This window comes from Diplotaxodon limnothrissa, linkage group LG23 (assembly GCF_057381915.1).
Source record: "Diplotaxodon limnothrissa isolate DT_005_m linkage group LG23, D_limnothrissa_male_GT1.1, whole genome shotgun sequence".
In the NCBI taxonomy this organism is placed as follows: domain Eukaryota; kingdom Metazoa; phylum Chordata; class Actinopteri; order Cichliformes; family Cichlidae; genus Diplotaxodon; species Diplotaxodon limnothrissa.
Window position 1 is genome coordinate 48,693,045 of NC_140617.1, and position 18,061 is coordinate 48,711,105.

Below are 18,061 nucleotides of genomic sequence, written 5' to 3' on the forward strand. Positions count from 1 at the left end.
ACCACCATATGTGCTGAGACACTCATCCTTTTTACCAGAGACCTCGCGCTTCACTCTTGCCCGCAGTTTTAAATCACTATAGATCACGCGTGATGTACTTGGTGTATCAAACAACGCCGGACTGGCATGGCCTCCGTGCTCAGACTGGTTTCCCGGGTCGGTCTGCAACAAACAAATCAAAAAACAAATAGCCATGATTAGCAACATAGTTAACATCAAACTCATAATAATTTTGAACATTGTGATGGCTTTTGAAACTCTTCTTTCATCACCAGTGTCTAATTGTTGTGATGGCATAGTGGTATGTGAATGTTATGGTGTAGTAAAAAGTTCAAAGCCCTTTATCAGAGCCTCTCTCTTGTTTTAGGTGTTCAGTGTGGTACCGCTCCTTTTCGTTGGCGCGGCGATCTCCTCCTTGACTGCTCTTCTTTCTTCGACCTTCCGGGTAGACCACCGGTCAGCCCGTTGCACAGGTGTGAGGGTTTATTCTGCCGCTCAATTTCACCTGTGTTGGGTGGAGATTGATCCTTCCCCACCAAGCCCTCGTGCGCGGCCGCGCACTGCGTCCAGTGATACCAGGTGTCGCCTTTCCCCTTCAGTTGGACCGCTGTCGCCGTCCGAGCCGATACCTCATATGGACCAGTCCAGCGGGGCTCCTTCCACTTTCGTTTGATGACTCTCAGCCACACTGTTTTCGCGTCGGGGACCTCTCCTTCTCCTGTGGGCCCTTTACAAGCCGCCTGTTTCGTGAAACTGGACACTAGCGCCTTTAGCTCGTTCCAGTAGTCTGCGTGGGACCGGTTCCCCTTTTTGTCCCGTTCAACCGAGCCCACCGTCCAAGGTGCCGGAAACTGTCTCCCGGTTTGCAGCTCGTATGGTGTAAAACCTGTGGATTGATTAACAGAACATCTTATGGTCATCAACGCAACCGGCAGGGCTGCGACCCAATTTAGCCCTGTTTGCGCGCAGATTTTTGCCAATTTGTTTTTCAAATTTAGGTTCATTCTTTCTACTTTCCCCTGAGACTGAGGATGATAGACCGTTCCAAATTTATGCTGGACGCCCAACATTTTTTCTACTTTTTCCAAATCTTGATTTTTAAAATGGGTTCCATTATCTGATCTAATTCTTTTCGGGAACCCATGACGGGGAATGTAATGATTGATTAAACACTTAACGACAGTCTTAGCATCCTCCTTTTTTGTAGCCCAGGCCTCTGGCCAGCCGGTCAGAGCGTCAACACACACCAACAAATATCTTACACCGCCAGGCCCAGAATCAATCATATCAGTGAAATCAATAACAATCTCCTCTCCCGGCCTCTCAGGGGGCCGAAACTTACCCACTTCCGGTTTTACTGCTGGCTTAGGATTGTGTGCCCCACAGATTAAGCACATCCTGGCCTTCTCCCTTATCATTCCTCGCAGCTCAGGATGCCACCAATGACACAAATTTCTTTCCATCTGGGCTCTCCCCACGTGGGCAAGTCCGTGGGCTTCATCCACCTTCTGTTCTGCCATTTTGGCTGTCAGCACGGGGCGCCCGTCTGGCCCCCTCCACAAATGTCCATCCTGCCAGGCTCCTTTGTTTTTCCACACCCCCTTTTCCTCTGGGGATGCCTCCTCCTGGGCCTGTTTGACTTCCTCAATCAAGTCAACAGATATCTCCTCTTCTGGAGTTACCTGTATCATTTGTCTCCGTCCTTTGTAGCCTGCGGCCTCCTTTGCGGCTTCGTCTGCTCTCTGGTTTCCTTTTTCCACCATGCTGGTTCCTTGGGAGTGAGCTTTGCATTTTATAATGCTCACCTCCTTTTTGTGACGTTATACGGCTCCTCCTTCTGGATCACTCCGCAATGTCTGCCTGTTAGCTTTCAGAATTACTTTCGCTCCTCCAAGGGTCACTGTCTCCTTGTGATCTGCTTGGTAAGACACACAGCCAACGCAGTGTGTCAAAACTTAACCAAGCCTCTTTCAATATTCACTTTTAATGACCACTTTTTACTCTGTAATATAAATGTTATAAACTCATACACACTGCACATTCACTTTGGGGCACAAAACAATAACACAGCTCGAATGCATTCACACAGCCTTAAATTTTTCACAGAAAATTGCTCCAAAGCAATATCATGTTTGCTCACAAACTGACAAATTCACCGTGTTATTTACCGAGCGAGGGAGCAATGGACCAATTAAATCCAAACTCCTCAATAATTAGCTGTATCGCTCGCTCTACTTCAATGTCAAACCATAATACTGTGATTAGCTTTATTCAAATCAAACCAATGTTTCAAAGCCTTTCAAACACACACCCACACACACAATTTCAACCACGCACTTTCAAGCACACATTTGTCTCCTTTAAATCTACTAATCGCTTGGAGACCTAATTGGGAAATAATTACATTATTTCCCAAGCAAGCATATCAAAATCAAAACCGTCTACTACCGACTCTACCATAGCCTGAGCAAAGTGGGCGGCCTCTGTGGGCTCCCAATTTGGATCATTTTCATTCTCAGTTATCTCCTTTAAGCCTCGAAATAGAAATAGGCAACGTTGTATATAGGCATTTAGCTCATACAGCTCAATCTCGGACCACACTGTCATCTCATAAGGTGAAACACCTTCCTCAGTCACTATGTGACATTTACAGGTCACCTCCAGCCGACCCTCTTCCTCTGCGATTTGTATGTTACAGGTTGCAAAATAGAGCACAGGCATGTTTGCTTGTATTCTATTTAAACACGATTTAACAGTATTAAATGGGACTGTTTAGTGCATGGGACACAATATAATCATTTATTGTTGAAGGGACAAATGTCAAAGGGGTTCTAACAGGTCCACTTTATTGCGTGCTCATAAATTATTGTTATCTGGGTCACTCACCCAATGTGCTTTATTATTTGAAATTATTAATTATGTCACGCTTATTAGTGGCTCATATTTATTTACGGCCTATGTTTGAACTTGACAACAAAGGCAGAGCATCATTTCATCCTTTCAGGGTAAAACACTCCACTTTCTCTGTGTCATGGCAGCTCAGAAAACTTCATGAACTTTACTTATTTAAAGGTATGGCTTAAGATCAGTTGTGTTATCAGTGTAAAATATTTAAGATTTAATTAAATTGTTTTCGATTGACTTACAGCAGCTCACTCTGATCTAGGAACGCTCTCTTATCCTCCTCAAAAACTGAAGTTACTCAGTCTTAAATGCTTTTTACATTACATAAATCAACAAACAAGTGAGTTCATAAAGCACATATTCACAACAATAAATCAAAAGCCATTTATATTGTTATAACATCAAAACCAGCAGCTTATTTACAGGCTTTCAGCAATAAAAAGCCTTCTGCTTCTAAGGCTCACACACACTCTGGGCAGGAAGTGAAAAGCTCCGTTCTCCTCCCAGCCACCCGCTCATTTGCATGTTCACACCGTCTAAAAATAGCTCGCAGCGCTGCAGCTGCGCTCTCATCACACACAGGGTCACACAAAGCTCAGATAGAATTCTATTATTTTATATTACAAAAGACGTCTTATATTTACAATCACTGCAAGGCCAGACAGATTTAGCACCTAACAAATTTCGACAAATTTAAAATAACGGGTCTCACCGAAGAAAGTCTCACTTTTTTGTAATCAATCAAACAGTATCTGTTACTTCTGGAACAGTTTCTGGTCTAATTTCTAAAGTCCCTAACTCAATTTAACAGTATCCAAAAAAGCACATGACACCATTTAAAACGGTGAGGAGATTCTAACTCCTAGCTTGATTCCGGGATGCCCTGTACCCCACAGTTAAACCAAACTGAACTATCCCTGTTCGCCGACAGGTCAAAGCCGCGCGTCCACGGCCAGGAGGGAGCGTAACCTCCGGGCTATGCGCTTCTTAGCAACTTCTGGTGCCGTCCTATAATAATTTTCACCTACACAATTTCGACAAATTTTACCATAACGGGTCCAACCGAAGAAAGATAACTTTTTTACGACCAATTAAACAGTATCTGTTACTTCTGGAACAGTTTCTGGTCTAATTTTCTAAAATATACCTAGCCAATTCCCTACCAAACTACCTGAGCCTTTAACTCAATATCCAGGGACTCAAACCCAACATTATTACGTTCATATTTCTTCAACTTCATTAAATACTCTTAAGCAACTTTAACTGCATAACACACGGTGATTCTCATCAAAATCAAAACAGACACTCACCAGCAACGTCAGTGAGTAAACTTTTAATTTAATGCAGCCCAATTTGGCACAATTTGGGAATCAACTCAACAGGCAGTGCCTTACCTTTAGAAGCACCCGCGGAGCTCACTCACATCAGATCCCTGGTCCGTGCCTGTCCGCTCGACCACCTCAGACCGTCCACACCTCGCACGTCCACCCCAATACCACAGGACGAGCCCCCAAAATGTTATGGTTCAAAAATATTGGGGATGGACACCAGAGGAAAAACCCACAATAACAACACTGGTCCGGTCGGGTTGAGTCAAACGATGATTTAATGATCACACACACGTGGGAGATGGACACTGTATGCAGACAGTCTCAGATCTCATCTCAAAAAACACATCACCATAGTTTTATGAAATCAGGGTATTAGAACGCCCCCTCATGCATAGTGACAGGTGTAATACAATCAATGTTGACAATTTTATTTAACACAAAGAATAACATTGTCTCCTTCCCGAGGGCAGACGCTGACTGCCCCCGTCTCCTGGAACCGTCTGTACCCTGCTAAGACACAACATGGCAGCTACAAGGACTCTTTCATTTGTTAAGACCATCAGTGTGTATTGCTCTAAATCAAGTATATAATATTAAATGAATATTGCTGGATCAGCTACTTCTACTTAAAACATATTAAAACATGACTAAGCACAAAATCACCAAGAATAACATCTTATAAGTGCTGTGTAAGCGCGTGCGGCCTTCCAAGCTCAAAGCCTTTGCCCTCCATAGATCAGCCAGACTCGCGCTGGCTGTAGCTTTTAACCTTTAATTACCTTGAGCACAACTCTAGAATAAGCAACAAACTGCAATGTGTATGGAATGATCATGGTTACATCTGCAATGGAAAATCATGTTATTATTCTGGTACCTGTAAGAAAAGATCAAACTAAAGTTATCACCATCACTGTAATGCAAAGAATAATGTAAGGTCAAAAACTTCAATTTATGCTTAATGCAAAGCTGGTTATATACTTCTAATGAACTAATAATGCCATATTAAAATATTAAATGATAATGAGAAAAACATCCCCTCCTTATTCTACAGCATCCACTTTGGCTTGGAGGTGGACAATATCATCCGTGCATGTGGAGAGAGACTGTTCCATCTCCGTAACTGTGCTCCTGAGGCCAGCGAATTCCTGCCGCATGGTAGTTATATCTGAGGAAAGGTCCGTTTTTAGTTGCTGTATGTCGGACCTGATAGACGTGAGATTCTCCGCAAACGCTGTCGTCAGTTCCTTTTTAAACAGTGCTGAAATTTCTTCACGAAGTTCAGAGAGGAGTTCAGCCTTCGTGAATTTTTCCGTATCGACGAGCGGCGTGTCGGGTGACCCAGGCAGTGGCGAAGTTTTACCACGAGGCGGGGATGCAGTGTTAGCAGCAGGCCGCAAATTCGGCTGAGAGGTGCTTGCGCTCTTATTAACCTTACGCGACATTGTAAACACAAAAAGCAAAAACAGTCTTGTCTCGGAACTAAACAAAAAGAAAAAACCTGTCAAAATGTGCCTGGAAATGCTAGATAATAACTAGACTCTGCAGGAGCTACGCTCGGTGCGACCTACGCCATAGTCACCTAAACCGGAAGTCCGCCATATTATTTTTAATTCTACCAAAGTACTCTATTTAGATTCACAAAAGTTTATATAACTAATTAGCCTTGTTGTGCAAATAAGTTTGCATAACTTAATAAATATAGAATTTGAAAAATAACAAACCTAAAAAGATACACTAGGTACGAGATACATGTTCTGATGTTTTGGCAAACAACCATTTGACTAACATGTCTGTCTCACCTGGTTCTTGTTCCATTTCTCTTCTGTCCTCATTCTCCTCTCCATCTCCCTCTCTCACCCTCTCTCTCCCTCTTTGTGCTGAGAATCAAACCAAACACCAACATCATCAAATATACAGTTGAAACCAGATATTTACATGCTCTTCAGATAAAAACACAAACACTTATTTAAGGTAAAACCTCAAATTAGACTAAATGTTTAATTTATATTTGTTAACTTTAAGAGTAAAGAGAGAAACTGTCTGTATTTCTTAATTGTAAATGGCACCAAATTGTATTCAAACTTGAGCCACACTTATGGAGCTCCACAGTTCTGTTCCTGGTGTTTTGGTTGACATCTCTTGATGTTCCCATGTCACAGAAACAGACTCAGTGTTTTGCCTTATATGCATCCACAGCTGTGCCACCAGTTTACTCACATGGACTCTACGAACCTATCAGAAGCTTCTTCAGCTCAGAATGGAATCGTCTGGAGTTTCTTATTATTTAACAATAAACTTAGTGTACATGTACTCCTACATTTGATGAAAGTGATAATAAATAGACCGATCTCTCTCTCTTTATTCTGACATTTAACTAATTCAAAAGATATTTCAATATTTGTCTAAAATAAAAGTTTACTCTAAATTGATGTTGTACAGTAAAAATGTTTTATGTTTTCTCCCTAAAGTGTAAATATCTGGTTACAAATGTGAATATCCTGCTGTGTACTGAAACCCCTCTTGTTTTGCATAGAAATATACTGAACAACATACAAAGCATAATATAGAAAATAACATTTACCTGAGTTTTTCTTTGAAAGAAGCCTCTAATGTCCATTCTTATGTTTCAGTACATAACTGAAACCGATTTAGTCGGGGAGGGTAAGAACTGAGAATATGAAATAAACACACGTAAGCTAAGACTCTAAAAAAATAGCATTTGTTCGGCTTTTCATTTCGCCATTTGTTGAGTCACTTGAAGAGCAAGTAAGGTAATATTGGTCAAGTGATCAGTTTGATATCTTTCGTGATGCACCGTCATATTTACATTATTTGTACGGTACGAATGATTTGCTTTGGTACCTGGTCAAACTTAAGCTCTCCTTAGTGTGGCTAGCTCCGTCTCTCCAACCTCCAACAGCGCACTCACAGGCAGCAGCTGCCCCGCCCCCTCGCTCAGTCGCTTAGTGCCTGAGCTCGGATCATACCAATATCAGGGGGGATTCACGCACAGTCGTAAATTCCCACAGTGTGCACTATGTGCTTCGAATATTGTGTGTACTTTTTGTTTTATACAGTTGTCAGCCAGACATCTAACTATGAAAAAATTACACTCCAAAAGACCCCGGGCTTCTGACAAAACAACCCGGGCTTAAGCCCAGTAAGCCACCCCCACGCTCCGCCCCTGGTGGACACTCAAAAATGACAGACAGCTGCTGGGGTTTGGAAGAGAACTGAAAAAAAATATTTAAAAGAATCTGATCATTTTTGAAGCAGCCTTCAGAATCTCCATGTACTAAGATGCTGTTTTTGTTCCCGGTGAAAATGTTTCCTGAATTAAAATATTTTTAATGTTAGATTTAATCCAGAGTCAGCTAATCTCAGCCAAACCGATTTACTCAGAACAAATAAACACTGAAACTAACCAAACATTAACATTTCGAAGTTATCTAAGTGGCTTATACATCATGTTTAACCTGAGTAGTGAAAGACCGTGGGGGGTTTGAAAACGATGTGCGGGAGTCTGCTGTTCTCGCCGGGCTCCTTGACCTCCCGGTCTGCTATCGAGCTGGTGAACACAATCCGGTTGTTCAGTCTGACGTCACTAGCTGTGTCTGGGTCTAAACTCCGCTGCAGGTCCATATATCAAACGATCACTATGGCATTACTGAGAGTTGAAAAACTGTCTAAAGTCTTTCATCTTTAATAAAATGATCAGCGTTCTGCTCTACCAGGTGTAACAATTGAGTTTAACATCCAGGCATCCATGAAAACGGAATTTATGACATTTAACAGAGTTAGAAGTTAGCAGGGAGTTAGCTCGCTAGCTTCTATTTAAATACAATATAGCATGTCCTGACTGCGGGGTTTTGGAAACAAATTAAAACGTACAGCTCTGTTATCACTTCCAGCATAAATGAAGACAGAAAACTAAACAGCAGTGACGTTTGTAGGGTTACTGAAGTTTAGCTAGCTGGTATATAATGATGTGCTACGTGACAGCTAGCGACACAGCTATGTTAGCATAATATAAACAAACAAACTTTTTTTTCCACTCGATAAAAGTTAACGTGAGTGTTCTCGGTGGTCAGGAACAAATGTAATCGCATGGCAGGATGCTGTAAAAGGACCAAACTTCAGCCAGGAGAACAACTGAGATAATCCACCCACAATACGAGGTTAGTCATTCATATACTGCTGCATGGGCTGGGCTGTAGTTACATCCTAAGGTTTTAAAAACTGAGCTTAAATAAATGATTAGCGGTAATAAAAGACGAGGGAGGTCAACAGTGATCACTGACTGTTTTAGGAGCTTTTTGAGATCAAATAGAAGAAAATACATAACATTAAACATGTTAACAACACAAAAGCCATATTAAACGCAGACTACTTTAGACCCGGAAGTAGGATTCGTCGCGTCATCACTGAACAACCGGATACACATGAGACAAGGGACTGTCAAAATAAAACAGGAAGTGGCTGAAACCCAGACAAGGACATCTACGCTTGACAACTGAACAGAGGAAAGACAGTGTATGACAGACTGAGGAGACAAAGGATGAACCACAGGGAGGAGAACATGGGTACCAGTAAGGGAGACACAGACATGACTAAGGCATGGAGCGAGAGGGTGAGGAACACAGAGAAACATAGAGGAACATGGAGGGAGAGAGAAAGAGGAAGACACGGAAGGAAAGAGACATAAGTGCACAAGTGCAAGTGCAACCTAAAGGACAAGAAACAAAGGGAACTCAGGAACATGGAAAGAATAAACTCAAGATTAACTAGTGGAAAATGTCATCGGCAACATACAAAACAAACTCAGAACCATGACAGTCACTATACGTTGGATCAGTCAGGTCAGTCCAAAAAAGAGTCAGACTTGTGTTGAACTAAGTATTCCTTTAAACTCAACTAGTAATAGAATTTTTACCATTAGAGAAAAAAATAATTCATAATATCCCACAGATATGTCTTTATAAACAGCCACTTTCTTCCTGTTAAAAGGGAGGTTTTCCTTCCCAATGTCGCCAAGCTCTTGAGGGGTCGTATGATTGTTGGGTTTCTCTCTGCATGTATTATTGTAGGGTCTAAAGAAACGGTTTACATAAAAAAGAAATGGCAGCGAACCCCTACAACTTCAAAATACCATGACTACATAGCAACACAAACTAGGTCTCACATATTTCCCACCTTTGGCTTCCAGTAACCAAAGCAAAACAGCGATAGCAGGCAGGCACACACTTCCAAGCGCCAAAAGAAAGAGCAAAGCATTTGTTGCTGGAGCTCTATATGCTGTTCCACAGACGATCTTGATGCTGCTCAGCTGTAGCAATCAGGTGTGGTAATCTGGAACGGGAGAGAGAGCAGCTCTCTTTTAGGACGAGGCCAAAAGGTTAGTGGACAAAGCAAGGCTTAAAACTTTTCTTTTTGATAAAGATTATAGGGATCGCAGTGGTGACCCTGAACCCTCCCTTAGTTGCACTTTAACCCTGTGTAAAAAGCATCTGCAGCAACAAACATATTATATTCCAGAAACACGCTTTCTGATCTGATGAGCTGTTCATAACACAACGTCAGCACAATCTATCTGATGTCCGCCATTACCTGACCAAAACTGGACGTTTTTTTTCCTATAGGGCAATTACAAAGATATATAGCTTATTTAGATGCACATGCTGTTTTTTGGGTTTTTTTGCAAATATGCATTATAATATTTACTTTTGTTTTTCCTGCAGTATATAAAAATTGGTGTATCTCAAAAATAAAACTATGAAGACACTCAAAATAAATTTATGTGGTTGGAAATTATTTTGTGCAACTTTTTTACCTCTGAAATTTCTCTAACTAGAAATATGTGTAAAAAAAACAAAGATGATTTTCAATTTTTTTGCAATTTATTGCACTTTTTTTGCAATTTATGTAGTTACTATGGACTTAATGCATGCATATTATTAAAATTGGGGATATAACGATTGTATTGATGTATAGAAACTTGAAATACTCCCAAATTGGCACTACAGCATCTAAAAATATAAAGAAAAGCTGTGGTGGACTTGGTTCTATGGTAGGTCTTAAAGGGTTAATTGACCCTGTGCACGAGAAAATGCTAACTTCCTGGTTTGAGACCGGATGTGGGGTTGTACATTTCCGGTATCTTTACTTTGTGGTCAATCGCTACTGCGAAGATATCCTCCAAAATCATGTCCAAAACTCGAAAACGGAAAGAAAGGGTATGTTGTGACTTACCTTCAAAATTACAGCGGTCCCTCGCTATAACGCGGTTCACCTTTCACCTCGCTGTTTCGCAGATTTTTTAGTGCAAGCATGCTTATTTCTTTACATCACATTGTGTCCTGCGTCCTGATTGCTGCAGACGATCTCCTCGGTCTCTCCTGTACAGTACAGAATCGCTGCATCGATGCTAGCAGTGTAACTGAAGTGCAGTGCTGTATGTCCACGATGTCCACCAAACGCTTTGCACCGTCAAAAAATAAAATTGGCTCCTTGATTTCACCTCTCGCTGGTTATTTTTAGAACATAACACCCGCGATAAACGAGGGACCGCTGTTTACAGATACTGAGAAACATTTGAATCCCTTTTCTCTTTTGCTCTGAGGCGCAGGGGAAAAATATCGACAAGTCGATGAACATCATTTATAGATATATTGGGTAAATGCCCGAGACATCTATAGAAATGTAAATCGCCGCTTGATTCAATCATTTGCTTAACTTGTTTTGGACCGTAAACCAGGCGTGACTAGGACACTGGAAACAAAGCTCCCCACAGGAGTTTCCGCACCGGAAGTAGCATATGCTAACGTGCACATAGTCTATTGGCCTAGGCTGCCAGGGGGCTTCCCATGATGCACTGAGCATCTTCCTCGCTCACTTGTTCTCTCTGTGTTTATACACCACTCTGCATCTAATCATTAGTTATTATTAATCTCTGGATCTCTTCCACAGTGTGTCTTTTGGCCTGTCTCCCTCCCCTCACCCACACCCATCATGGCAGATGTGTGCGTGATTCTGCTGGAGGTTTCATTCTGTTTTTCCTGCCCACTGTTACCAAGTGCTTATGATTGAGGTTCTTTCTGTATTGTTGTAGGGTGCCTTTTACAATATACAGCTCCAGTAGGTGACTGTTGTTGTGATTTGATACTGCAGCATATAAATAACATTGAAATGAATCTAAGTTTGTATGCAGGCCCTAGTCTATCTGCCTCTGAGGTAGAACTGGAGGAAGTGCAGAATAATAAGCCATCTGGGCTGCAGACGCCTCAGGGTTAATAAGGACCAGCAGGATGGATTGTGTGCTGTTTTACCTTGTTTTTACCGTCTACTCGTGGCTTCGGTCGGAGCCTTCTGCTTTCTCTCTCACGCCCTCTCATCCATATATCTTGTGCACATGGATTCTTGGAGGAACTGATACTGTTTGCATTCAGATACCTGGTTGGCATCAACTAATCACTGACCTTCACTTCCTTTCACTCCAGTAGCAGCTGATATGTTCAGGATTCTCTCAATTTGCTATTTCTTGCGAACTCTACAACTCTAACAATTTGTTTCCCACTTGGTCTGATGTCTGATTGTAATGTGGTAGCCACTCTTCATCTCCAAGCAGCTTTGAAGCCCCCCCATTGTAGACAAACACTATCAGACTTAAGAAATAACGTACTGGTCATGTGTTTATTCAACAAGAAGGAGTAATAACGTTATAGAGCAGGCTTGAAAAAGTGACCATTGAACACTCTTTACTAACAGTTGTTTCCTGTTACAAATCATAAGATGGGGAGAAATTCTGGTAATCCCATAAGGTTTTCTTGAACATGAAATAAAAAGTCACATTTTGCAAAGGTATTTTGCTGCTTCCCCAATACTGGCCTCAAGCATTGTTCAACCATGTGTTCACTGAAGCTACCATTTCAGGTCGGCTTGGGTTCTGTTGACAGTGTCTATGAGAAAAAAACAACACATTTCAAATGCAGCTTACATGGACCACACAGGGATCTTCTGTGGACAAGCCAGCTCTTATCAGAAATCCCAAATAACGACCAGAAAAGGCAAAACTGCCGTGTGTGGGCACACCCACTTGGGACATCCATGGGATTAATGTGGGTTTGCCCAGCCCACACAGCCCCACATCTCACCTACACCTGCCCACTGTGGACTCACTTGCTGGAAAAACCACAAAGTGATACAGTCAGAGAAGTTGTTTGGAGGAAAAACAAAAAATGAGTGATTATAAATTATTAGTGTCATCTCAGTTGTTTTTTCAGTGTTTAATCTAAATCCATTTAGATAAGTTCAATGAATTGGTTGCTTTGTTTACAGCACTGTGACAGCACTGAGCAGCTCCTTCAGTGGGAGACTGCGGCACCCACGGTGTGGGACGGAGAGATTTCGCAGGTCTTTCCTCCCCACTGCTGTCAGACTCCACAATAAAGACTTTAACTGATCAAGCACACACATCCATACATATGCAATAATACTAAGTGCAATAATCCTTTCTGTCATCGTTGTATTTTTACTCAGTTGTATATAGCATTTGTATTTGTATTCTATTTTTATCTTATTGTATATTTATTTTATTTTATTCTACTGTATATAGTATTTTATTTTATTCTATTCTGTACAGTTGTGTACTGTATTTATTCTTATTGTATCCAAATTTTTGCCTCATAACTTTTGCACTGTCCACTTCCTGCTGTGACAAAACAAATTTCCCACGTGTGGGACTAATAAAGGTTATCTTATCTTATCTTATCTTAAACATCCTGTCACTATGTTCCAAAATGTCAGCCATTAAAAATGAGGTTCTTTAGTTGACAGTAAATCTTCACCATCACCAACACTCATATCATATCGTACCAGAGGGTATCTGCTTTTTTTTCAAGGTTTTCCCAAATGCAGAAACGAATAAATAAATAGAATAAAAAAATACCATACTGTAAGTCTGTTTTAGATTTACAACAGTGTGTGTGTCTTCCTCTCTGTATGTGTCCTGGTGGAATCTCATTTTCCAGTGTGGGGTCCTTCAGGCTCCTTGCAGCTGTGAGGAGAGCTCCACACTGCTTCAGGCACTTGTTACTGAAGGGAAACCCCACTCAATGGGGGTACACCTCATAAAGGAGGTCTACAAGTTTCCTGAGTGTGTAATGGGCAGGGAATGTTGTTCTCTCTAGCAACAGTCATGATGGAAGTTTATATACTGAACAATTACAAGAGTACGTTGCGATGGTTCCACATGAGGAAACAGCTTTGGGTTATTGGAATGTAAGCTTTCCAAACTTCTTCAGCTTAAGTACTTTTTTGCTTTGCTTTGTTGTTCAGCTGCAGTTTTTCCCCCCAAAATGTGAGTGGTGGAGGAAGTGTGCAATCTTTTTAGTTAAGCAAAAATAACATCATTTGTCCAAACTGATGAGGTTCAAGCTGTTAGTGTGAAGAGTGAGTGGTAAGCTGTTCCAAAGCCTTGGAAGGCACAGTGCTTGTATGAATGGGTGCTGGTGAATGAGGCACGTTGTATAAAGCGCTTTGAGTGCTCAGACAGGGTAGAAAACCACCATTTAAGAACCAGTCCATTTACCAACAACACCATGGCCAATTTAGAGTCACCTATTACCCCAATATGTCTTTGGAGGCACACACACAGAACATGCAAACTCCAGACTGAAAGGCCCCAGTCGGTCAGCAGGTTCAAACCCACAATCCCCTTAATGTGAAGCAGTGAGGAGTCTGTTCATTAACCTGTGGAGGAATTTGCTGATCTGAGTCTGGAGTCTTGATCATTATTTGTCCCTGGAGGGGCTTTTGGTAGAGTACGAGTGAACACCTATTGTCATAGAGATTAATGTGCTGCAGTGGTTTGAGTCATATCAGTCAGAATCAACAGTTTCCAGTTTGTTCATGTAAATAGTGAATTATATTCACACACTAAAGGTAATTATGGAGTTCCACAGAGGTCTGTGCCAGGACCAATATCATTTTTTATATTACACGTGCTGGTAGTATTATTAGAAAACATATCATACATTTTCATTGCTATGCAAAGGATACCCAGCTTTATGTATCCATGCCTCCAGATGACACACACCAATTAGTTAAACTGCAGGGATGTATTAGACAGACATAAGGGCCTAGGCCACAGGTGTCAAACTCTGGCCCGCGGGCCAAATTTGGCCCGCAGCCTAATTACATTTGGCCCGCGAAGCCATACAAAATTACTATTAGAGCTGGAGATCAGAGGCTGCAATCAAACTCCAAAAATGCGTAGCTGTGCCTGTCAGAAGATACATTCACTGAGCAGAAGATGGGGATTGGGACTAATGGGACCAACATTAACACAGCTCCACTTACTATTCCCACGTGGTTATAGATTAAGAATCAGGGACCTCCATAGAAAAGATAGTTGGATGCAAGATCAAGAACCATCAAGGGATGTTAGTTGTGTTTAATGAGAGGCAGGATGCAAGAGAGTTACTGCAATTTGTTCAGAGGTGAGCTGAAGTGAAAACTCGTTCAACATCACAAAAGTGGACATCCAGTGAGTTATGACATGTTTGAGTCCTACTAGCAACACATATGCACGTATGCTTATATTTAGTTGTTACTGTTATGTAGTAATACAGCCAGGGATTGAATCAGGCAGGACTCAGAGAGCAGACTCAGGCCTGAGTTTGCAGTAGGGTTCATCAGAGAAGGAGAAACGGTTATCAAGCAGGGAACTGGGAGTAAAGGAGAGCCTCAATGAGAATTGGATCACAGGAGCTCTGCCACAGAAGAGAGCAGCACTTAGCGAGATCCAACAGGTAAGTGTTGTAGTGGTGAGTTGTGTAAGTGTCTGACTCTGTCTTACTTGTTATGGTGAGCGAGGAGAGCAAGAAGGAGGAACTGAGTAGGCAGGAGAGTTGCAGACCATCAGCAGGTGGAGAGCAGGCAGACACGTTGTGAATAGGCAGGTGGGAGCTGTTGCTGTTATTCTAGCAGGTGGAAAGCATCAATCATAGCACGACAGCTCATGTAGCATTTGCTGGTATACTGTAGAATGCAGTTTGTTATATTCCCAAAGAAGAATGAGTCGCGGAGCAGCAGCAGCACAGATTGTTCACAAAGAAACAAACAGAAACAAATCAATTTGGAAGTTATTTAAAGACAAACCTCCTCGTTCACCCACCGGCCCAATTCAACATTAACCTCTGATTGGAATCCCCAGTTTCACGGTGCTTCGAATGATCGCAGGTAAGGACGTGCTAAAACGCATCCAAAACCTCTCGTTATTGTCTGGGAATGTTTGCAATGTTTCACAATGAAATTGTAATAATTTGATGAAGACTCAGTATTGCATTACTTCTAAATCTCCCATGAATGATGAACTTTGTGAGTAAAGGTCAAAGCACGTAGTTCTTTTTGTTCTCCAAGACTCCACCAGCATTAAGGCCAAAATAATGGCTTTCGTGTGGGGAAATAGAACTGATAAAGCTCTGTCCATATGCACTGGATCACAGGCTCTATCAAAAGTCTGCTTTCATGCTGTTGTTCTTCCCAGTCGAAGTGTAGAGGACATTTTGGGAAAAGAGGGAAAAAAGCCCCAGAACACTGGCAGACACAACACACACATAGTGAGTCTACGCTGTCATAGTATGTTGTTTTTATTTGTGAGTAAGCCAAACCCCTCACCGGGGGGCTCAGAGGGATTTTCTCCATCCTGTAGTGGGTGGGCCACCACAGCAGCAGCAGCTCACCACTTCTTTGGAGACACTCACTTCATTAACAGCCTATTTTAGGACTATCCCTGGCAGATGCAAAACAAATCGGAAAACAATTCAGAGGATTGCTTGTAGGCTTCATGTCATTTTCTCCAGTGAGTACACTGAGGAGCCACTGTTAGTTAAAACACTCGGAGCATTTCATCGCCTTGTGTTTGAATGTATATGTAGAGGCGTAATGAACCTGCTCTGCCTCTCGTTTTGAACCTCTGAGAGGTAAAAAATCTCAGCTGTAAAGGCTCATTAGGTCAAAGACAGTACTATAAAACCTGAGAGGGAGCGGGGAGGCATGAGTGACTGTTTGGAAATCTAGTGCAGCGGAGAAAAAAGCGCCTATTAACACTGCAGGATGCTCTAGCAGTGCAAGGGGGGCCCTTACGCCAGGCATGAGGGAACTGACAATCCAAGGAGGATCTCTTCAGAATTTCCAAAACGTAATTTTTCTCCTTTCCTTGGGCAAGGAAACCAGCAGTGAACCGCTTACTTATGAGAGATATGCTTGTGGTTACTTTAATAGAGGAGTCTATAAAAATGGTGTTTGCAGCTACCACTAAACATACCAGCTAGAATTCCCTGACAAATACATTCCCTGCTATGCCCTGGTCATGTTGAGGAAAAAGCTCTCATCCTCGGAAAAAATGTCTCCAGTGTGTAAAATCACTGATTCAGGAACATAAATGTTTCCTTTCTACTAATGGAGTAGCAACCTGTGCTGGCATCAAGCAGCACATACAAGCACAGAGTAGGTAGACTCCTTTTTCATTCACTCAGAAAACACACCAAGGAAACACAAGCTAGAGTAACAGTAAAATATTTCATTGACTAAAATTCTGTGAAATAAAGGCCCGATTTACATGAAAAAAATTCAAAATAGGATGGTGTGGTGGTCAGCAAAGCAAGAGGGCCCTGAGTTCAAATCCAGCCTGGGCCGTTTCTGCGTGGGGTTCTCCCCGAGTACCCTGGCTTCCTCCCACAGACGTTAATGGGGTTAGGTTAGCTGGTCATTGTTTATATATGGACAGAAATTTGCCTCAAAAAAGGTCACAATTGCTTATGATATGATCCACGAGCATAAAGTAAGATTTACAATCGTGTACAGTGATTTGTGCGTAACTTTAAAGGGCTCACAAATGCATACTCCAGTCCACACAAAAATACAAAGCAATCTGACTGCATGTAAAACTATTTTACAAATGTGCACATCCAAACCTGAATTAACAGCGCCACACATGCAAAACCTTTTAAGTTCAGCTCCACGAAAGTCTGAAAATAGACGTAAAATCCCCCTGGCTCATAAAACAGGAAGTCTTCACAGGAGTGCAGCCCGTGATTCAGAAGCAGATCAATAAAATACAGAAACAACGAACATCAATGAAGCTGGTATCAGACACACAAACCACGATGGTGTAATTAGATGTTCGAGCTTGACATTTATCACGACCAGTGCTCATGAAAGCAAATTTAAGTTTGTATTTTGGTTCTGTGGCAGGGCGTGGGTCGGTGGCGCGGCTGCGGGAGCGCGGGGGCGGACGCACCGGAGCTGCATCGGCTCAACAAGCCTCTTTAAAGGACTGAAGTGGGCCGTGACTGTTGGTGTTGGTGGTGTGTGTTCGGCTGGGAGCTGGAAGGCTGCAGCCGTGAGAGGGTAAAATAGGAACCGGTAATAAAGAGTGTGAAGAATGTGGTCATTCATTAATACATTCATAGCTAGCCTTCAATTTGCCTGACTACTGTACCTTACTGCAAATCAGCCATTGAACTAGTCACGATCAATTATGACGCCACTGCTCATTTATTCGTCATTGTTCGTCTCCGTGCGTTTTTGTGAGCATCATATTATTCTGGCTACATCTAATGATAAGTAAATAACGGTCTTGTGGCTTTTTATCATTGCTTTGTTTGTTCTTAATGTTGCCCTTGCTGCTAAACTAATCCCCCCTTGTGGGACAATAAAGTATTGAATTGTTGACCCAATACTCCTGGCTGTGCGCACATTGACCGACTGGAATGAAAACACCGGCTCATGAGCATCCCTCAGCCTCATGACCCGAGCTGTGTACG

At 42.0% G+C, this 18,061-nt stretch overlaps 1 protein-coding gene across 1 annotated transcript; it reads right to left on the reverse strand.

Moving 5' to 3' along the window:
• Positions 1–371: 371 nt before the first annotated feature.
• LOC146609000 (uncharacterized) lies at positions 372–1,520 on the reverse strand. The gene is made up of 2 exons (XM_085347803.1): positions 1,343–1,520; positions 372–886 (listed from the first exon to the last, which is right to left on the reverse strand). The coding sequence occupies exons 1-2, from the start codon at positions 1,518–1,520 to the stop codon at positions 372–374; spliced, it is 693 nt and encodes a 230-aa protein (XP_085203929.1).
• Between the last annotated feature and the right edge of the window lie 16,541 nt (positions 1,521–18,061).